Genomic DNA, 23,864 nt, shown 5'->3' on the forward strand with positions numbered 1-23,864 from the left:
CTTGTTTTGGCCCCAAATTTGACCTATTTTGAAGTTCTTATAATCAGATGAAGACTGTTCTGCATAGCTGAATTCTTTCTGTCTTTATTTCTACAAACTTATTCCACCACTGAAGACAAATATGTAATTATTCTGGTGTGAAGGCATGTCATTTGACTGGGGCCAGGAACTAATTTCCAGTCTTTTACCAGACATCCTACAGGGATCTCTTTCTTAGCTGTTTGGTGTGGCAGCAAGGGATCCCAGAATCTGCAGTCCATTTGTACTCAGCATTGCCTTGTGTGTGTGTTGGGTAGCATGAGGAGTGGTCTTGTGATTAGGACTCTGCTCACTTGACTAAGACCAGACTCAGTGAGAGAAGCACCAAACACATCCACAGCAGCTGCAGGAGTTGCATATGTTGTCTGCCACTTGTTGAGTATCACTGTTCTAAACAGGAGCTGGAGAGTGGTTCATTTTATTTTTGCTTTCAAGCCATAGCTTGGCACTTTTTTGCTATAATATAGCAGTTCCCAAACTCTGGGTTGCTGGAGGTTCATGAAACATTTGGTGGTGATCTGAAGATAGCAGTTGGTCATGTGGTGCTGGGTCTCCTACTTGCTTCCAGCTGAGAAAACAGATGGGAAAGATGAAATACAAATCAAGAGAAGATGGTCTAGATATCTTCACTTATGTGAACCCCACCTCCCCTCAACATAGTATAATACCATCTTTAATGTATGTAGCTTCACAACACCCCTGTGAGGTAGGGAAGTACAGTTGATACCATTTTACAGATGGGGGAATGAGATAAGACTGCGTGACTTGCCCGAGACAACAAAGGAAGTCTATGGCAGAGCAGGGAATTGAACACAAGCCTCTCAAGTCCTGGGCTAGTAGGCAAACCCGGAGACCATCCTTTCCCTCCCATTAACAACATCACAAACTTCTTTTTTTCAAAAAGAACACAACACATATTGCATTAAAGACAAGAATAAATGCATCAAATTCTTTCCCAATATTTCTCTCCCATGGGTAAGCACCCAAGGGTGTATGTGATTTTGAATGGGAGTAGAGGTGATTTGTGAAATTAGAATAGGAGGGACGGTAGATAGAGTTACCATTTCCTTACATGGGCATTCGTTGCAGATTGGGAAGGATAAATGTAGCAGACGAAACAGTTATCCCCTGCCCTCCTCCCTGTCTAATTCCCACAGGCCACTCATGAAGGGGCTTCTACAATGTTGGGGAAAGGAAGAGATAATGCCACAGAGCCAAAATTCCCCCCATCCCTCTAGACCCCTAAGACAGATGTGCCAAATTTGTGTTCCCTCCATGGAGAGAGGTAAAGGGGAACAATCTGTCTCAAACATAGGAACCTTACTAAATAAAAGGCTGCTTCCACCCAGAATGTTCCGACTACATCTTTGTGCTTGTACCTTTTTGGCCTGTGGGAGGTACAGCAGCAAAATAAATTATTAACTTTCTCAGGAAATGATCAACATGGATCAGCTGAATGAAGCATGGCCTGATCCAACCAAGTGTTAAGAGATCCATCTGGGAGCACTGCAGTAACTTTACAATTATAAAATATTTACACCTGTACCATATTTCAACATGCTATTTCCCCTTCCCCCCTTCCCCCCCACCTCAACCCCCAGCCTTCTGACTGTAGCCTTCCCTTCTGTTCCTTCCCCTCTTTTGGTCTGCTTGTTCCCCCCAAATGGCTTGTCAATGCTCATATCTACGCTTTTCTATTTCTGGCTTTTTATTTACTTTCTTGTTGATATCTCTGCTTCTATTTTGGTGCTCATTCCTTCCGTATCTTTTTTTCTGTGTCTGAGGTCACGAATGAAAAAGAGTTTGATAGTTTCAACATTGTCCCTAGCTGATGTTAGTTGACTTCACAGAACTGCTTACATAATGTAGGACTACAGTCCCTATTTTTAATCTTTCCTATGCACTAAAATTTGATCATTTGCGTCAGTGACAAAAACCCCATCCTCTGGGCACCAGCCTGGTCTGTGCAAGTGCTGGTAAATTATTCTGCATGACACACAATGGTCTTTTAGTGAGATTCAAAGGGGGCATAGAGACAAACAAACAAATCTAAGTTCCCAATTTCAAATCGAGACATGTTTATGTACCGGCAACAACATTCAGCACTTTGTCCCTGATCCTGCAAAAGTTTATGCACATTGTTAACTTTATGCACTGTGTAGAACCATTTTCCATTTAAATCAATGGGACTACTCAGTGCATAAAGTTAAGTCCAAGAGGGTTGATTCCAGTCTTTGGTGGAACAGAATAGATTCCAGAGCAACACACATTTCTTAAAAATGGTTTTTACTTTGGCTCTAGAAAGTTTGGAGATATTCCTATTGTTGTATACCACCTTCCTACTTACTGGAAAAGAATAACTCTAAAAGGACACTTCCTTTCAGGAAATGAAGTTTTGCAATGTTACCTTTTAACAAACTCATAGCTCATACTAGATTGGGACATAGAAGACGGCATCATTTACATAATGAATACATAAAATTGGCATATTTCTGCCAATTTGGGTTCAAGATTTCATCACTCTTGCACACCAATGTCTTCATCTTTTATTCTTTTTAAATATTGTGTCATGAATTTGCTCAAGCATTTTGACCATATTTTTATCAATGCTTGAAGGTTCCCTTGATATATCCTATTCCAGCGAGTGAAATAGCCAACTTACCAGCTGCAAGAGAGGTCGCTGTGGGGATCTATTCTAGTTATTTATTCTAAAATATTGTATCAATATTTCTAACAAAAAATGTTTGTGGACATGTATTATTTTCATGGCAAAGGCTCCAGTTGCTTAGATTTTACCAGCAGGCTGGTATGTTGCAAATTAAATGGATACTTTTCTTGCTTGCAACATCCACTTCCACTGACAGCTGGTACGTCATGTTTTGCTCTTGCGGAAACCAGGTTAATAGCTGCCCTAATAGCTAAGATTTTGCTTTCAAGCAAAATACTGTAAGGCCTGCCTGTGTACATAGCAGTCAGCACTCTCCACTCTCATTTCCCAGAATGGAACTAGGTCACATCTTAGACACATGAGAGGCTCTTTAATACAAAACTCCATCTCCAGCATAAAACCTGTTGGTTGCCATTGCGCTGACCTCGACCCAAAGAATTACCAGGACAAGTTATTCTACATTATTACACTTTTTGACCCTAGTTTTGTTACCTAGGATCTTATTTAAAAACCCTGATGTAGAAAAGTAGGAACTAAGGTCTTGATATTGCCTGTGAGTGACTTTACTCATGTGAGCAGTCCTGTTGGTTTCAAGTGCCTTGGTTTACTCAAGTGAGTAAAATAACTCAGGCACATAGGTTTCTGTAGGCTCAAACCATAAGGTAAAAAACAAGAAGTCCATCACTGTTATCACTAGTTTCTTTTGTTTGTATCTTGGTGGTGCTTAGAGGCCCTAATCAAGCATCATCAGGACCTTTTTGGGCTGGCTGCTGTACAAACCTGTAATGAAAAAGGTAGACTGTGCCCTAAAGAGCTCACCATCTAGATTTGTGCCAAGACACACCAGGTTAACAAAATAAATAGGAGGGCTGGGAAACTGGAGGATGAAGCAATAATAAAACAAGCATGTTTTTGCATAATGTCCCCGCTTGCCACCCACCTAGTGGTTATCAGCTGGCAGTCATGTTTTAACTGTTGATTTGTTTTTAATATACATACCACTTTACAGGGTTTTCCTGTCCCTAATCTATGTATTCAGAGTACATTCTGTAGTAATGAGAATGAAGGTTTGCTTGCCTCTAACTATACCCTAGTGGAAGGATGGTATTTTATTCTAAACCGGCAGCTAAGCAATGAAGTGAAAATGTAAGAGGGAAAATTGAAACCAGGAATTCCATTCTAATATTATCAATTCCAAGTGTCTGCTGGGATCAAAAAAGGGGGAAAAGCAAACCTTTGTGCCCAAAGAAACAATGAGGAATTTATCATTCCTGTTCCTAAGACTGTGAGGTGTTAGTTATGGCATTAGCAGTTACAAACCACTCACTCAGCCCTCGCAACTTTCAAGTTAATGTCGCTCGCAGAAAAGTCTGTTTTTTCTCACATACTCTCTTTTAAGATTTTTATTTTATTTTATTTTACGTTTTGTTTGTTTAACGAGAGGCAGCCTTTCTCCTTTACATTAAAACTAGTTCAGATCCAGCTCAGGTTACTGGCAATCAAATGTGACCACAGTTCGTGACCTAACTAAAATGGCTTTGATCGTTTTTGTCCAATTCCCATGTGGATAGGCATCCACATCTCAGAAACACGATCACAACCAGTAACAACTGACAGCCTTGCTGCCAATCTTAGCACAGAGCCCACTGCTTGAGCAGACATTTGGGGGGCTGGGAGCATGAACTACCTTCAGATTCCAACGGGTGATGGTATCTTTATGTCAGAGTTGAGGCATATTGGGAGAGGAGCAGGGGGGAAGCTTGCATAGCCATTGTCTGTGCAGTGTCTGTTCCATAGATAAACCGACTTCAGCCTCCACAGCTGTCAGTCTGGCACCTTTCAAAAATAATTAACTCACATTATATATCTTATACACACAGCTACGAATAACAAACTATAGATATATACATTATACACAGACTGACACAGGTATGTGTAGATGTGCACAGCCACACACAGGTATGTAATTTGTCATCATTATATTTATAATGTTCGAAGTGGAGGGCATTCCTAGAGATTAATAACTAACAAGGAGTGCTGCATATTGCACTAATCCCATCTGGTCATAGGGAAGTGCTTTGTTTGCCACATCAAAACTGTTCTAAGGAATGTCACTTACAAGAACAATTCAAAATACCATTTTTTCCTGTGAGTGCCATTATACTGTTACATTGCTGACATTTTTCCCTGTAAGTGTCAGGGGGGCTACTCAAGGGCTGAAAAATCAAGCATGTGTTTAAATGCTTTGCTGGATTAAGGCCAGAGGGCTCAGCACTATGCTGGATTGAGCCCTTAATAGAGCTTCTTATTAATTTTTCTGCTTTGCTCATTAAATTGTAAAAGAACCTTACAGGAATTAAAATGTACTCTTAGACTAGCTAGACCTTTTCCTGAGGGGCATATACGAGAAAAAGGGACAAATCCCCTATGAAGATTACAGGTCTATCAGTTAAAATTCTTCGGAGTAATTATTTCTTCTGCTGTAGACCAAAAAAACCCAAATCACATGATTAATTGGATTCTGTGCTGCACAATCCATTTAAATAGTTATGCAATATTAAGCTATCACAAGTGTCTGGCAAGTATTAAGTCTGTTTCACCACAGTACTCTAGCTAATCTCATATCTACACACTAGATAGGCTACTACTGTATCATATGATCACAATACTAGTGCATGACCTTGATCAAGTTAATATTTGAAGATAGTAATGCAATATTGCAGTTACATTCGTGTATCTTTTTAATCATGTTAAAAAAAAACGTTAAAATTCTAGGGGACCCTTGGGGGATTGAAAAAAAGAGCTAAGTTGCTTTATTTGAAAAGAGGTTTCTTTCCTTAGTGGAATTTAGACAACCTAACAAAACCTTGACATTAGGCAACCCAGTTAATAATTTACTAAGCTGAAGCCTGCCTTAATGAATTGTGTGTGATGACCCCACATCATAACACTTCTCTGTCAGCTGGCAGAAGAGAGAAGACGACTGACTAGCTATTAAAGCCCTTCACACAACTATAAAAGTAGGAATGCTAAGCCATACTTTATGCAGACCTTCAGAACCAAGGTAAGAAGAGTGCATAAGAATGATTATTGTGGTCTTTTATAGTAGAGTAAATGTTCCAGGTAAAAAAGATCCGTAGCATTTTAACTATCGGAAACCCAAACTTAAATCTGTTTTTGAAAAGGGGGAACTTTGGAACCAACCACTTCCTCCTTCCTTGCAGGATGTCGAATATTTTTAATTTGCTTGTGGCCAGGTGTAATATATACTGTGAAATAGTGATTGTGTCCAATTGCTGAAACTTATGGTCCTGTTTGCAGCACAGTACAATCAGCTTTTGCAGTGTATTATTTATGTGCATCCCTAGCAGCTGGTTTAAAAGCACTGTACTTTAAACACAGCCACAGCTCATGTATCACAGGGGTTTAACCCTGAGATAATGTGGTACCATAAATTTGAGCAAGTTTAAACTTCAGAGGTCTATGTTAATTCTGAATAATGTCAGATGCTCCTAACAAAAAGCACTAATAATAGTTAACACTTTTCATCTACACAGTGCTTGTCAAACTTTAATTAATGCCTTTAAAACACCCCGGTGAGTTGAACAAGTATTGCATGCTTCAAATTAAATAAAAATTGCATATGTGAAACTCAGAGGTTAAGTGACCTTCCCAAGAGCACTGAGGCAGAGAAAGGATTAGCTTTTTGGGCTCCCCATTCCATGCTCTAACAACTAGTTCACACAATTCCTGTGTGCACTCTTCTTAACCATATGCAAGGTGCAATAACAGCTAAACACTATGGGTCAGATTTTCAGAAATAGTTCAGCACACATAGTTAAGGCTAGTTTTTTTCCCCAAAGAGCTCTGCTTGCATTTAGACCCCAAAATATGTGGCCAGATTGTAAAATAGCTCAGCTCTCTCGAAAATCTGACCCTAAGTGTCCTATTGGGAGCTGCTGGGGACTGAACACCTTTGAAAATCTGGCCCTTATTTAGGTGCTTAAATGGGAGCAGAATTCGTTTGAAAATCTGGCCTTTAAGGACATGACTTTGCTCTCTGAGAAAAGTATATAAACATAAGGATCCGATTTCAGAAAGGGAGACCTTCCAAACAATTTTTGAAAAGGAACAACTAATATACACCTGTAGCAAATGTCAGATTTGACATGAAGCACTATATATCAACATCCAGTACAATTCTTGTATTTTTAATATAATAGTCTTCAAAGGCTGTCACAAGCACATGTAGCATAAAGAAGGAGTTCTAGCTCTTCTCCAGTTGGGAAAAGTTTTACTTAGATAGTCTCACTATCATCTCCTTTTCCCATTAAAAGGGACATGGTCTGGTTAAGAATCATGGCCCAAATTTTCTCACTTAGGTTTGTAAAGTTCAGCACTTAAGTCTGTAGGTAGGTACCTAAACAGCTGTGGTCTGATTTGCAGTAACACTGAGCACTCGCAATTCCCAGTGAAGTCAAGGTGAATTGCAGAACAACATGGAAAAATCAGACCATGCTTTTTAGGACCTAAATGCACATTCTCATGCCAAACTTTAGGCACATAGATTTGAAATTTTTGGCTGATATTTTTAAAGAATCAGATTTCATGTCCAGGCTGTAAATAACACTTGAAGTTAGTAAAACTAACATTTTAAACCTTCTAATTTATTGTCACACTGGTTATCTTGTTTCTGGTCAGATTATAGTCAATTTCGCTTTTAAATTCTACCATAAACTTGAAATACTTGGGCTGCAAACACTGCAGTGTAGGACAATATTTTAATTTAGTTAAAGCTGAATCTCTGATATAAAACTATGCTACCACCAAGAGGTGCTAAGAGTAGCACATCTTATTCTCTCTTCAGCAATAAGGATAAATTCTGCTCTCGGATCTTGACTCTAATAATCTCCTCTTTTACCATCCCCCTCTACCCCGCCCCACTAACGCAATGGAACTTCTGGAGTTATAAAGTGGGCAGAATATTTGAGTTACCACCTTTGAGTTACTATGTAGTCTTGAGAATAGAATGCTTTCAGTCCTAACCAGGTGGGGTAACATGAATCCTGAGAGCACTTTAGAACTTGGTTTCCATGTGTGACAGTTTGATACATTTAACCAGTGACAAGTCTAAGCCTTGAATATCTACAACCAAGGCAAATCCACAACTTCCTTTGCAAGCTTGTTCTCTTGCCAGACTATTCTTATAAAATGATTCCTAACCAACCTAAATTTTCCCATCTGCAGCTGGAAAATATAGATAGGAACCACGATAGTGTGAAAACTCACTTTACATAGCATCTGGACTAAGTAGGCTATCATTATGTGGTCTAAAATATCGGTTTTAAAATGCAGATACCTGTAATAAAGAGAACATTTTAAACAGGACACAAATAACTGAGAACACTTCAAGCCATTTAAAAATAATGGTGCTGACTATGGGATGTGATTAACTCTGTCAGAAATATTTTTCATCATGTAATGAGTCTAATTCTGATCTCATACCAGCATTATATCTGTTGACATCAATGGGGTTATTCCTGATTTATGACCGCATAAACGAGATCAGAATCAGGCCCAATGTATTAAATAAATGCACATATCGGATACATTTTCCCCACAGAATAATAAACTATAAGAAAATAGTTTACTGTAAGACAGATCCTCAGCGGGTACAAGCTGTCAAAGCTCTATTGATGCCCACATGGAGCTCTCCTATTCACACCAACTGAGGCTCTGTCACTGTATATCTGCCACTAATGGTCACTAAACAATTTACTGCTCTGCATCTTGTTCTACTGTGGTAGTTCTTCGCAGAAGGCCATACAAAATATCATGGGCCTGATTCTGATCTCAGATACACCAGTATAAATTAGGGAGTAATCCCTGCGAAGTTAATGAAGTTACACCAGAGTCAGAGGAGGATCAGGCCCTGTGTTTTGGCAATTTCTGGGAGAAGACTTAGCATTCATCTGCAACCCATATCAGAGGCCTTGGATTGTCTTGTTCTGCCTCTAATGTATACCCCCAAATGGGTGGCTGACTCTGGTTTCCTGATAATTTTCAGCAATGAAAAGACAATCATTACCAGTTTTTCACGTGTTAAAAATAAATTAATCTTAGATTAAGAATATAATTATCATTTCCCCTTGATTTTGTTTTTTTTCAATTAAACTTTCTAGTGGGATAGAAATAATTAAATAGAATAACCATTTCAAGACCAAATGTGTCAGCAGCAATATGGGGTTAGCAAATAGAAGAATTAACCTGCAAGGTTTGGGCATTAACTGTTAATAGGTATATTATGATTCAGTTTGTAGATTAGTTTGATAAACCTGGGGGACTGCAGTAACAAGGACATGCGCATCTCAGTGACAGACTATTTCCCTTGCGGCATTCCAACTCTTTTCCCTTTGCTGAGACCTATTTTAGATGTTGGATTTAGTTCAAGTTAAACAGATGGCAGCTGTGTTTCTTTTTTTAAACCAATGGTTTAAATTACAAATGGGAGACTCAGGTCAGAGATAAGGATGCCTCTTATCTCCACTCACTTTTTATGGGAGTAGTCTGGCCCCATTATCCATAGCCCTTTGCACTGCTGAAACCTACCCAATTCTGGGATCACATTTCCATTTTGAAGAGAGATCACTACAGCAATCCAACCAGCTTCTAGAAGATGCTTCTCTTTAACCTGCAAAAACACTTAGACTAGAATTAAACCTCCAAGCGCAGAGCTCTAGTTACAGTACAATAATGTATTACCTTTATGGTGCCCCAGGCACTTCTACCAGCACAGCAGCTTGCAGACTCCACCTTAGCCCATGGCTGGCATAATCGACCCCTTAGTGAGTGGTTTCAAATATCACCCTGCATAAAGCCAGCCCAGATCCTGCAAACACATATGAGGTGCTTTTCTCACGTGAGCAGAGCCACTTCAATGGGACAACTCACCTGAGTAAGGCTCTCCATGCCAGTCAGTGTTTCCAGGAACAGAGTCCAAACATCTCACAGGACCACTGAGGTGAGCAATAATAATCAACGTAAATTGACCTTTTTAAAATGACTTTTCACCTGGTTGCAGTTAATACCTCTACGATAAGGAAGCTATTTGATATTCTTGTATTGAACACTAATATTGAACCTTGCCTCTGCATCAAACATATTTTGCATCATTCACGGGGGCATAGTGGATTGTTGTGACATTAACGAAAAAGAGCACATCTTGAATATTAAATACTGACTAAAGTCATCTTTCCATGCACTGCACACAAGTGACTTATCAAGACTGTCACTGGTTTCCTTTGGGCTACAAAAGCAGCAGAAAATTATCTATTGATTAAAAAGGGTTCATTCTTAACTATGACAATGAAAGGTAACAAAAGAGGAAGAGCCGTGTTAGTCTGTATTCGTAAAAAGAAAAGGAGTACTTGTGGCACCTTAGAGACTAACCAGTTTATTTGAGCATGAGCTTTCGTGAGCTACAGCTCACTTCATCGGATGCATAGCATATCGTGGAAACTGCAGAAGACATTATATACACACAGAGACCATGAAACAAAACTTCCTCCCACCTCACTCCCCCATGGCTCTACTTGAGGATCACTTTAGATAAGCTGTTGCCAGCGGGGGAGTGAGGTGGGAGGAAGTTTTGTTTCATGGTCTCTGTGTGTATATAATGTCTTCTGCAGTTTCCACGATATGCTATGCATCCGATGAAGTGAGCTGTAGCTCACGAAAGCTCATGCTCAAATAAACTGGTTAGTCTCTAAGGTGCCACAAGTACTCCTTTTCTTTTTAAAAAGAGGAAGAGGAGCCACCGGAAGGCTGAGATGTGTTAAGTTACTGATTTCCTTTCCCAGTGATGATAGTTTATTTCTATATTAATGGGTAGTGCACTGGGCACAGATTCCTCCGTTTGGAAAGGGTGTGCTTTTAGTTGCCCTTGCATAAAGGCGGCGTACCTGAATGCTGCTCACATACTACACCATACCTGGGATATGTTCCTCCTTCCACTGAAGTCAACTGGAGTTTTGCTGACAGTTGACTTCAATGGGAGCAAGAACAGGCCCGTCCATTTTTCAAAAAGGCAATTTTGTTTCCCATTGGGGCAGATCAGTGAGCAGCCCATTGCTCAATGACAACAAAAATAGTTCTTCCTCCTTTCTCACAGTGATAGATATCCCCTTTGGTTTCTAAGATCCATTCTAGAAACCCCAGTCCATTTTTATATAAATAGAACTAGACTGAACATTGGAAGTTTGTAGAAATATCACCGCGAAAGGAACTGTGAAACGGCAGAAATCAGCCTCTTTGCTTACCTAGAATGTATTGTCTGAGGATGATCACAAGATCACAACGCTTAGAGGTAGATAAGTCTTATTAGATCACAGACTCCACTATTTTGAAAGGGAAGTATATAGTCTTACAATATCTCATGTAGACATATATGAGAAAATTCATATAGGAAAAAGTTCTTTTATACCCACGTATTAAATAGATTTTTTTTTAAAAAAAAACCCCACCTTTTGAATATAAGTGGTATTTTTCAGTCTGTCCCTGTCAGTATCTAGTCATCTTGTGTAAATAATTACGCCATGTCCAACTCTGGCAGTACAGAACCCCAGTGTGACAAGACAAAATTCATTACCTGCTTGGCAATCAGGCTGAGACCTTTTTTTCCCACCTGCCTTAGGGAGATGGGATGTCCAGCTCTCATTAATTGTAACGGGAACGAAGTGTCTAAATCTCTTACCTGGCTTTGGAACTCACCACTTTATCACTCAAAAATTACAAAATCTATCCCTCCTGGAGCACTTGTGGTACCTTAGAGAAAGCTTATGCTCAAATCAATTTGTTAGTCTCTGAGGTGCCACAAGTCCTCCTTTTCTTTTTGCGGATACAGATGAACACAGCTACTACTCTGAAACCTATCCCTCCTGGCTGACCCAAACACTTCTCTTTGTAGGCACTGAATAGGAGATTTCTCTTGTTTCACTCTCTAGAAAGCCCCCAGCCTTCTTTCCCAGGATGTAGGTGCAAACATTGCTGTGGAGGATCAGAAATGCACCCTGTGGGGATGGATTCTGACATCTTTACACCACTATAAACCTGGAGAAGTTCCACCGGCAGCTTCAGAACCTGGCCCTCAGTCTTTGACTCTGCCAGGGAAAAGTCAAAGCCGCTGTAGCTGTGGTCAGAGTGGTCCTCCTCTGGATAATTTTGTACAATCTGAAGAATTCCAAAAGGCAGGGCAGGGCAGGGAAGCAATGAAAGCTCTTTAGATGTACTTTTAGTTTATTTAAAATGTACTAATTTCTATGGACCTAGTCCCCAAGTCAAAAGACAAAGACAATCTAGGGGGTTGAATAAGCCACTCTAATAAGGATTACTAAAAACCTACACATACCCACTTTCACCCACCTCCCCAAAGGGCATGGCTGGCCTTTTCTAACATGCATATCCATGGAAAGATATTAGATTTTGTTTCTACTGCAGGAAAGCTGTTTTTATAGCTAATGGAGATTATTACAATATACGGCCAAATCTTGCAAGCCCTCCGCATTCTGAGTAACCAGAAATTTCAATTAGGACTTTTATCTCAGTAAAGCTACTGCCATTCTAGTCTGGCCTTTTCTTTTGATGTGAAATTTGTCATACTGGATGAAATACACAATGAAACAAAATAAGATCTTAATCTTGCAATTGTCCCAGTGTGGGTAGGTGCCTGAACCATATGGAGCCCCTTTGAAATCAAGAGGCCTGTATAGGTGCAGGGATGTGCCCGTGAAGAACAACTTGCAGGCTCAGGACCAAGAAAGTTAACACATTAATCTTATTGTGGTGAGATCAGATTGCAGGAGTTAGAGAATTTTCCATCTCACTTCATTCAATAGGTAAATATCACAAGAAGATAAAAAATTGTTTGCTTGGTCGCACTATATTTAAATTCCTTTGCTTTATTTACATATTCTTGGGGTGTCATAATGATGGAATCATTGTCAGATTGTCATCTGACTTTCTGATTTTTAAAAAATGTGATTCCCATGATGCCTTGAGTATAATGGCTAGTATTTTCAGTGTCTAAACATGATATTACACTTAATGGCAGCTCCTACTAGAAAAAAGCTTATCACTTGATGAGTTTATGCACCCATTTGTGCAATGACTCAACTCAGGAATCAGGACTAATATTGCATGACAACACAGTAATATCAATGTCGACCATTTTCTCAATGGCATAAACTCTGTTTTTCACAGGTTTGCTAATTTAAGTCAGCAGAAGATGAGTCATCTGGGAAAAGACTATAAACATTTGTCCCAGAGGAATCCTATCGTAAGTTCATTATTTTAAAACATATTTCAATATAAAATACCAAAGCAGTTTATACTTGTTGAGGTTCCAGAGGTCAGGTGAGCTTTTCAGAATTTCCATCAGTTACGGTCTGGGAATGCTGGGTTTCCCTTGACTCCATAGCTCAGTTACATAATTAGAAACACATTTACTCCCTGTTTTTGTATGAGACAAAGCTTAAAAAAGTGAGTGCCCTATTACTTTTCAAACTGAAGGCTGATACATAATCCAATTAGGTAAAATATGCAACACGTGTAAACAAAGGCTATGGTCTCTGGGGCAGATCCTCAGCTGTCATCGTTCCATCAATGGAGCTGTGACAATTTACGTCAGCTGAGGATCTGCCCCTTTATGTCAAACTTTGATGAAATAAGAGCTTACAAGTATCCCCCATGAACCACGTTGGGAGCTGGGATATGTTAATGTGCTGTGCCACGTGTTTTTTAAGTCACATTGTGTTAAAATCTGTTTACCATGAGGTCATTTTTCAGGGCTGCTGCAGTTGTTTGTAGTTCCATTTCCCCTACCTTGGGCTTCTGTGTTGTCAGTATCTCAGCAGCTAAGCAGGGTGCAACCTGGTCAGTGCTTCAATAGGAGATCTTTAAGGGAAACCCAGATTGCTCCATGAAGTGGGGATGGATTTTCATCAGGTGATAGTCTTCCTTCTAGATACTGCTGAACTAGCATCATTCCAGAACGTTAAGGTGGTCTATGCTTCTGGAGAGGTCTGCTCTGATGAGAGGTGAAACTGAGAGCCTCACCACTTAAAACACCCATAGTAATTTTTTTCAAGAGGACAGTTGTTCCCAGTGACTTGGACAAATTTCAGTGGGGTAATCAACATTCTATCTTAAATTATTTTGTCACTTAAACGGCTGTGGTACATGAGACTTCGTTATGTTGCTGTGTGCGGTTATCCCTCTCCAGAGGTGGCTGCATTTCAGTGGTGGGTGCAGCAATTCATATCTCACACACAGCATGTACAAGAAAGATGCTGTGCACATTTACAACAGCATGACTACAGAAGGAAGAAAATTTTGTCAATAGTTTTGTTATTTTATTTTTTTTTAAAATGTATTCTTCTTAGTTACAGATCTTTGTCATGCAAAGAAAAGAGTTAATTTAGAGGGTGCTGATTTCAAACATATTAACTCAATGAACTGATAATTTTAGACTGTGCCGTGGCATGAATACCTGGATTCATGCTCAGTTGTTTTGCAGAAATACATGTTGGGCCTGGCTCTTTTTTTCTTGGAAGAGATAAATTAATAAAAATTAACCCTATGCCTGATTTTTAAATGTAATTGAATCTTCATTAGTGCCTCTGGCTCTGCTGAGGTCTGACATTCTAAGGTCTATTTCTCTCTTTTCCCAAATCTTCCATAAACAGATCAAATATGTGTGAAAGTGGGTTCATTGATTAGTCAGGAAAGAGTATGCCAGCCTGGTTTTTGAAATATGAATCAGAGCAAATAAGAGAATGGGCACTGATGATCTTGTTGAGCGATCAGGAATGACAAGCGTATGAAGAGCTCATGAGATAATCAGATGTTTGCCTGATTTTCCCCCGTAGAAAAAAAAAATCCCATAGAATGTTGTCCGTCATCACAAGCCACAAACGCTTTACACCACTTTCTGATCAAAGTGCAAAATGAAATTGTGGAATTGACTCTACTCCTCCATCTGTACCCTTTGAAAGTACATAAGACATGAATGGCAAATGGCACTACCCACTTTCAGTACGTGCCTTAAAACAGACAAACTTCTGTGGAAGTTCAAATTCAGAAGACCCCAATACTTAATGGGAGTGACATGAAAAGTCGAATAACTGTATCTCCAAGATGCACTGTTATTAGACTAATTTCACTGGCTGATCTAAGAGTGGCTATGACAAGTGACGATTACCTAAGTGCAAGTTTTTCACTGATCTGTATAAATAATACAAGACGAGCACATTCTATCTCATGATCCATTACAGACCAGTTCATAAATCTGAATAAGTGAAGCTGGCAAAAACAGTCAGTGATAGCAAGGATTTGATATGCAGTAAGAAAAAGTGCACCTGAGTGGTTTCCTTGCCACTCCCTAAATCGGACATGGCAGAGATGAACATAATGCCAGGTAGACTGGCTTTTTAGCAATGGGAATGTGGGTAATCTAGAAACAAACATCTGGAAACCAAGGTAAGCCTTATGGCTTTCACGGATTAGAATTGTAGGAGAGGATACTCGAAAGATATTGTAATAAATGCATGGCCACTACAACCTCACAGTGCTCCTCTAGAGCGTCACAAGGGTAGAACTCGGATCATGCTGCTCTAAAACCATGCCCTCTGTTTGAGGTATTAGCTATAGAGGGCCTACGACACAAAGTTGACAGGTAATGATGCCATCCCACAGCAGGCAGTAGTATGCATACGCCCTAATCAGTTCATTCCAATATATTTAGGGCATTGCTGAGGAAGATGGAGGAGAATAATAGCGGCAGTGGAGGGCCAAAGAAATATTTGGACTACTGAGGCAGAATTTAGGGCTTTGAGTTCGTGGTAATGATGAGCTGGGCAATGTAATGGACTAAACCATTTACAGCCTCCAGGAAAGAGGCATGAGCTGCTGGTCTGATCACATGACTGGAGGCCAGGAACCCCCGAGTTCTAATTCTACTTCTGACACTGATCCCATCTGTGGCAGTGGACCAGTCACTTAACTTCTGCGTGCCTCATTTTCCCCATCTGTTGCGTGGAGATGATTCCTCACACGGCTTCTTGTGTAGTGAATGTTTATGAAGCTGTTTGAAGATGAAATGTGCTATTAATAATTATTAATAAACTGAATATGTCAATCAAAATATGCATCTACTAGAAATGTTTGATTTTTTTTCTCCTTTAGGAAGCTCTCACACATTGGCAACCTCCTTATCACAGTGATTTAAGCTGCCCAATCTGCCTCCAAACAGCTACTTTCCCAGTAGAAACCAATTGTGGACATATGTTTTGTGGTAAGTTTTCCAGATTAGCATGCACAGTGCTTGTGTAAATGAGTATGTACACCACACACATTACTGAAGTCTCAGGATGTGTGTACTTGTGGGCCCAAGCGTGAGCCCACTGAATCCATGGCAGTTCTGCCACTGGGAGTAGGATCATGCCCATCTTTGTTAATTTGAAATCACTAGAAAAATCAGCAATAACATTTGCCCACTGCCTTTACATGTATGAGGCGGTGAAAAGGTTTGAAATACCCAGAAAGTCTTGAGGCAATAAACAGGCAACAGATACCTCTGTAGTCAGTCTTATATTGATCAGTTCCAGTGGAGTCCATGGGATGCACAAAAGGGTAGTAAATACAGATTGTCATATTTATGCAAAAACAAAGAGTACAAATCCTGCATTCCTATAATGTTAAGGTTATGACTTTAAACATGAAGAAGCTAAGAAATGTAAAGTTCAATTGATAATGTTAATTTATAATGTCACATACATTGCACATATGGGGCCCAATTTTGATCTCAGATCCATCTATACAGCTCCCATGGAAGTCAGCTTGAATTACACCCATATAGCTAAGAGAACAATTGGTCTCTCTATAGGTATACTTTTAAAATCCACAAATCTCAATGGGATTGTTCTGGTCACATTTACACTGGTATAAAATTGGAGTAAGAGAGATCAGAATCCGGCCTAATATGTGCCGTGAGGTGAGTTAAGATTACTAGGAGAGCCTTAACTTCTGGATGTCTTGACTTAGGAGTGTGTAAAATGGTAACCTTAATGTTACATAACTACAAGCTTTTATATTTTCCTATTTTTTTTAAAGTAGAGGGGGAAAAAAGTTTAAATACCAGGGTAATTCCTCAGTGCTTAACTGAAGTTTTATGCTGATGTAATAATTGACTTCAAAGGAGTTATGCTGGTATAAACTGGAACCATCTATGAACTGATTTCATGATGTACTTCCACTTTTGCACAGGCAAAAAACATTGTGCAACTATTCTGCTCTGGCTGTGTAAAGGGGTCTTAAAGCAGATGCAAAGTACATTTAAATTACAAGATTTAAGCTCCTTTGACAGTACCAGAACAGTATAGAGAGACTTTAGTGTAAATGAGAATAAAAGCATCAGACACTAATGCTTTGGCAGGGGTTTGCAGGGAGGGAGGACACACCATAAGCATATGCTGAAGAGAGTTGTGGGACCATCTTCTCCTAGGACATCATCACATCCACTACTATGTGCTTAGGAAAGAAAACAGATCTCAGCAGTAGATGTGGGTAGGTGCATGGAAATGTGCTGGAAGATTTATTTTCTATTACAGAAATACATTTTTGGTTATAGAAGGTATCATTGTTCTATAGATCACCCTGCACAGCTTGTTCAAGAACACGACCTCCCTATTCACAATAAAAAGCACAGTGCAAAAAAATAATTTATAAAAATCAGGGAGCACTTCCTAGGAACCAGTCACTCTACATGGGAATACTTCAGGAGTCTCCTTTTGTGGGTTGGGCTGGTGTACATGCATTGCTTTATAAAACGCACATGCACACAGAAAAAGATCTTGAATTTAATCCAAGCCAGAATAAATGTGAAGAAAATATATGGCCCCAAACCATGTTTCAAATAATATCAGACAAGCTGCATTACATAGATTTTTCAAATGAGGAGAAAGACATAGCAATGAAGAATAATATTATCATCTTTTCCTCTTCCCCAGACTTATTTCCCTTTCTTTCCTTAGACTGTGTTTTCCTCCAACCGTATAATCGTTTATTCTTCAAAACCGTGATCCTACCCCAGTGTCATGCACATATGGTAAAATACCTGTATTTCTATAGAATCGGTCCCTGCACAATGTCTGCTTTTCATGTCTTAAATGAATACAACTTTAGGGTGGGACTATCAAAAAAGTGCAGCGTAGGCCTAAATCTGCCCTGACTGAAGTCAATGGTGAAATGCCTCGTGGTTTCCATCAGAACAGGATTACGTCAATGCTGGGCACCTTTGATGAATCCCACTCTTACACAAAGTTTTATTTTTTTTTAAATATGGCCATCCCCTGGCTTTTCAAGCAGATTAACTGGAGATTTACAGAAAAGTCTGAATTTATTAGTATTGGTAATTCATACAGTTCGTCCCCGAGTTTTCATTTTGAACCATATGTTCAGGAAGTCAGGAGGAAACCTGATCTTGAACCAATATTTTTTTTTCTAATTACCAATAACCACAGAGCATTTCAGTGAAGCCCCGTGAACTCCCTCAAAAAGCAGTGTAGCAAACTTGATTAAAACAGGATTTGCTCTAATTTATGAAAACACACGGACACACAAATACCTGAACTTCAGAGGGGTCTTTCCCTTCCTGCGATCCTTCACAAACGGTTCAACAGGTAACATTTTTAATGGCCATGGGTTGCTTTTTTAAAAGCCATTGGAAAGCTAAGGTTTGATCATGCACTGAGATCCGATTGTCTTCAGGGGGGCTTGGCGTGGGTAAAGCCATCTGCCCACCTGGATCCTAGTGCAGGGTAAGGGCTTAAATGGCCAAAGCAGCTTCTGCATCCAACATGAAGTTTTTTCTATCTGAGCTTTGCACACGCGAAAGCTTGGAGCTGGGTGCCGGGCTGCCTATATACGTACAACATGGGGATTTAGCTACAGATGCTGTCCGTTTTCAAAACTGAGCGTTTGCACAGGCCAACAAGAAATAAGGGCTGTAAGAAAACAAACTGCACTCAAACAAAAACAAATGTTAAACATTGCAGCCATTGTTTCAGAAATTGGGGTGAGGCTCCCTTACAAAAAACAAACAAACAAACCAACCCCAAAACTTTTGGGCCAAATTTAATATCCCTAATAGCATTTCTGTTATATAACATCCCTAATAGCTGTAGACTTGATTTCATATGCACCACTTAAAACATTATTTCTCAGATAGCCACCCTTCTGAAGCATGATCTAAAAAAGAAAGTATAATTATTGATTTTTCCTAAATTATGGGGTCCCAAAGACTTGATATTATAGGGTTGCTCATGAGTGCCCACCGGCTGGTACAGGTTATTTTTAAGAATAAAGAGAATTAAAGTGCAGTTCAGCTCTATAAAATGAGCATCAAAAATGGCATTTTGGGGTTCCACAGTTATTTTCACTGCTGTTCATATCAAATCTGATCAGTTTACAAGTTAAAAGATTTTTTTTCTTACGGTCAGGCTGGCAAGCAGAGCCTGGGATCTGAAAGTCAAGCTGGGCTCTTTCTGGGTTTCGGGCTGTTATATCAAATACTGCCCTCGGCAGCGCTTGTGCAATTGCTCTATCATCAAACTGTGGCCTGAGTTATACCTGTGCAACCCTTTGTCTTCAGTGAAGTTGTGCAGGTGAAACTGAGGATATAGTGTAAGGACAGAAGAGTTGCCTCGATGGGCATGCAATTGGAACTTACCCATTCTGTTGACGAAGAGGACAGAGACGAATCTGGCAGCTGTGGCAGTTCCACAGAGATGACAGCAATAAAGAGTAGTAAAAAAATTTTTAGTCACTAAGAGCCAGTTTCTCATCCCCTTATTCACGGTGGTGAGCACCTTATTCCAAAAGTGGCCCTGTGGAGGTCAATGGGGCTCCTTTTGGAGTCAGGTCCTATTCTACTTCAGAGTCTCACCTGAAAGAAGCAGATATGTCTCTGAATACACAGAAGGAGCAGTGCCATTTTTACACCATCACTTTTCAGAGTGGCGTCTAGGCAGATATAATGGGAGGAAAAGGGGCTATTAACTTAGATGGCCTCCCTGTAAATCTGCTTTACCTAAATATTCTCCAGATCATGCGCCTTAATATAACAATTTTGCTTTTTGTAGGTTCCTGTCTAATTACATACTGGAAACATGGCTCCTGGTTAGGAGCAATAAACTGTCCTCTCTGCAGACAAAAAGTAAGAGTAATTTCTATTCGATACATCTGCTTTTTGACAGTTAGTGAATTAAGAGCAGAGATATCAAGGATAATATTTGTACAGCCTCTTATTTTCTAGCATCTCAAAACCCATTTAGGCTGGAATGGCACTACAGTCATTTGCCTCTGTCATCTGAAGCCTGTCCTATCAGAGAACACTGTAAAATATTAAATGTGCCTCTCTCCTCCCCCCCCCCCCCGCATAGTTGTTGAATCTCTGGCATAAATATTTCATAAACCCAAGACAGAACTTCTTATCCTCATCTGACCCTTGCCAGAGGCTGCACATTATATTGAGAGAACATACCCTCCTTTCAGAAGGAGAGGGTTTGCATGTAGGAAATGGAGCCACTGACATGAAACTTGGAGCCAGGCAAAGGTCATTAGAGACTAACCAATTTATTTGAGCATGAGCTTTCGAGTGAGCTGTAGCTCACGAAAGCTCATGCTCAAATAAATTGGTTAGTCTCCAAGGTGCCACAAGTACTCCTTTTCTTTTTGCGAATACAGACTAACACGGCTGTTACTCTGAAACCTGGCAAAGGTCATTGTGACAGAAATATTGACAGGCATAATAAATTGCAGAAGAGTATTTTTCTTACTGCTCCAAGACCCGCATTGCTTTGCATTCAGCTGTATAGTTCTAACGCTCATTTTTGTTTTCCCTGGGAAGGTGATTCTTCTGTATAATGCCTCTGGTGAAAACCAACAAGATAACCCAAGCAAGCGCATTGTACGTGACATCAGAGATTACAACAAGCGTTTCTCTGGACAACCTCGACCTGTAAGTGCGGATATTTCTACATATGCTTAATTAGCCCCGTACCAAGCTGCAGTGGGTTGAAAGAGACTGAGCAATATAAACTAATTTGTCAGTATAGGAGTTCCATCTTTGGGTTTTCATGCTGTTTGTAGCTTTGTAAGGAAGTCGTGCCAGTTACAGCAAGGCTCAACAGTCCCATTAGCCAGGTGCCCTGCGGCAGGTGCTTTTGACCAGCGTGCTTAGGTCCCTGCTCAGTCATTCTGGAAGGGAGGGGAAAACAAGTGGGGAGATTAGGCAAGGGAGAGGAAACTGAACTAGAGATGGGCCAAACTGGAATATGTGGCTCAACTTTGAACCCCAAGATCTTAGCTTGCCTATAGGGGTTCATTTCTAAGTCAGATCCAAAACCAGAAAGGAGTTATCGTCTTTCTGTTTGGATGTGGCCAAACTCTCAGGGGTGAAGCCAGCATGGCTGTTCACATCGCCTAGGGTGTAAACTATCCACTGAGGCCAAAATCCCAGCAGGTCTGGAGGCTCAATGCGCAATGGGACGGCTGTATAAGATGAAGGCTAGACGTACATGTATTCCATAAGTCATGCTCATTTCTTGCTAGACAACATATGTTGCCTGCCCTAGGCAGCTCTTCCTTGCCTCCTGGTGGAGGGCCTGCTAAGGGCTACAGATCCTACTTTAGCCTCTGGGCTGGAGGTTATTTCTTCAGGTTAATAGTTTTCCTTACTTTGTTAAACCATTACAATGACCAAGGGAAAATCCAGATATTATATTTCCTCATGTATATTTACTCCAGGCATGGATCAGTACACAGTTTATCAATTTAATATATTAAAAGGGCAACAGAGTGGAGCAGGAGCTAGCGGTTGCCTGTACCGTATGGAAAAACTGGTTATCTTAAAGGGTCGCTGGGTATCTTGGTATCATAGTACCTGCTATTGCCAGTAGGGTCTCAGTCCTATGGTCCCTCTTTATATTTACCTCCCCATGCCTGGAGTTTTGCCGGAGAAAAGACTGCTGGATTGGGCTGCCAGGGCCAGATTTTCAAAACAGCATACAGTCACATGTTGAAGCACTTAGCACCCACATTTTCAAAAGAGATCAGCAGTCAATACAGCAGTTATGGTGGGATTTTCAAAGGGCACAATACCACACATAATGCATTGTTTTGAAAGTCTAGTCTTTTATTTTGGTATCTGAGTGGGAGCTGAGCTCTTCTGAAAAGATCTGTCTCTGAATCCTGGAAAATAAGTGAATAATGTAGCTGGACTTGGACATTAGAGGTAAATCTTGCAATTAAGAAATTTTAGACTAAAACCATTGATTAGAAGCTTATCTGGTAACCAAAAAAGCTCCATGTATTAGAGTTAGAGAAAATAATATCACTTCATAACCTAATGCAACTGAATATTTAGTTTGCAGATTACCTTTATGACATGCCGCTACTCCTAAATCTTGCCTTAAGAGGAATCTTCACCCTGGGCGGTCTCGTTTGGATCTTCTTCCTAAGAATTGTTGTTTGCTCCTTTGGGACCATCATGTGCTTAACTTCCCGATTTGACGTGATGCATGAACCTCTTTGTGGAATCCTTGCAGCAGCCGATGACCTAGTTGTCATTTTCCTCCTTTTAATTTGCATGTTTAACATTTGCCAGCAAATGGAATCAGAAGGTATAAATATGGCAAGTTCTACAACTCAGAGCATGCTGTCGGAATCCTGATAAACTCAAACTTCTATTTCTTCGTTAGCCTTCATCAGATTGCGTCAGGCTTCTCCATGACTCTGGGGGCAGCATGGGATGCATTGATTTTTGAAGAACATTCTAATGTTGACCTATAGTGGAGTAAGACTCAGTACACTTGCCATGGTCAAGTGATAAATTTGTGCAAATGCTCACAAGGCTACGTTTTTAATACAGCTATGTATTTACTAGGTTCCTGCAAGGTGAAGCAGCCTTTTATGTGACTTCCCTTAACATACAAGACCTGAAATGACAGAGTCTGGGAGCTATGTGTAACCCACACACCTCCTGGGTGTGGTGTTCTGTCCCATATAGTGACACCAAGACCACTTAGAGAGAGAATAATGAGTTTGCTCTACAGCCTTAGCTAAGAGGCATATGGCTTTTAGCTCATACACTAGTGGCTCATGCATTAAGCTCCAGAGGTCTCAGGTTCGAGCGAGCCCACTGACGACCAGGGTCTGTTGGCATTACATATGCACAAAGCCTAAAATTGCACAGCCGGTCACTTTATACCTGAACATTTTTTAGGAAACCACTTTACATCTAAGTAGTTACATCTCAGTTCTGGTTTACCAGATTTTATCTTGAGAACCAAGATAGTCTTATTACTATAGAACTTGCTAAGATACCATGAGTGTAGCATGGGGAATAAAATGTCAACTACGTGGTTACTCTAAGAGGTTGTCTGTAGGTGTTTTGTGCCACCAGAGTTTATTACAATGAGCTCATCCATCAGATTACAAACTTTCCCAGGTATCTGTTTAATTGTAATCTTGAAGTTAAAACAGACAATGTGAATAAGTTCATAATATTAGCTTGAGTCAAAATACAAAATGAAATAAAAGTACTCTGGGGAGAGTGAAATAAAAAGGGTTTGGAAGGCTTATGCAAGGAATCTGAATAAATCTTTATCCAACTCTCAAATATATGAACACAAGGTACAATTTTTAGCCGCTTCCTTAAGCTCTGTGCACCTGAGTTTTAACAAAGTCAGCATTGTTACTCGTTTCCTGTGAACTTTGTATGCTCCCTGGAGTTTCCTTGTAAATCCCTGTACTAGTTCAGCAAAAACTATCAAGGCCAAATTGATGATGATATAAATAGTAGGAAGCCCATGACAGACTTGTTGGGGGTTTTTTTTGTGCAAGTAGTTAAAATGATTGGGATACTGCAAGAAAACACTGCATTCTGTCCATAGATAATCTCTGATATGTATTGAAAGTAACAGAACTACACTTCACATGTTACTTGTAGATAAGTGTATATATAAAAATAAATATATGAATATTTATTGTTTACAATATACTGGTCTCGAACAGTCATGTTTGTGGGATTTTTTTGGGTGAC

General features: G+C 39.9%; 1 protein-coding gene across 1 annotated transcript; it reads left to right on the top strand.

The window, feature by feature from the left end:
- Positions 1-12,777: 12,777 nt before the first annotated feature.
- Positions 12,778-22,839, top strand: LOC102936809 (E3 ubiquitin-protein ligase RNF170). The gene is made up of 5 exons (XM_007059047.3): positions 12,778-13,040; positions 15,947-16,055; positions 19,903-19,976; positions 20,670-20,780; positions 22,188-22,839. Exons 1-5 carry the CDS (start codon positions 12,990-12,992, stop codon positions 22,491-22,493), a joined length of 651 nt encoding a protein of 216 aa, XP_007059109.2. The 5' UTR covers positions 12,778-12,989; the 3' UTR covers positions 22,494-22,839.
- The last annotated feature ends 1,025 nt before the right edge of the window (positions 22,840-23,864 follow it).

This window comes from Chelonia mydas, chromosome 8 (genome assembly GCF_015237465.2).
Source record: "Chelonia mydas isolate rCheMyd1 chromosome 8, rCheMyd1.pri.v2, whole genome shotgun sequence".
NCBI classification, from domain to species: Eukaryota; Metazoa; Chordata; order Testudines; family Cheloniidae; genus Chelonia; species Chelonia mydas.

Coding starts and splice junctions, on each gene's coding strand:
- LOC102936809 (XM_007059047.3), top strand. CDS start 12,990: ATGAGTCATCTGGGAAAAGACTATAAACATTTGTCCCAGAGGAATCCT. Junction 19,977..20,669: donor GTCCTCTCTGCAGACAAAAA/GTAAGAGTAATT, acceptor TTCCCTGGGAAG/GTGATTCTTCTGTATAATGC. Junction 20,781..22,187: donor TCTCTGGACAACCTCGACCT/GTAAGTGCGGAT, acceptor CTGAATATTTAG/TTTGCAGATTACCTTTATGA.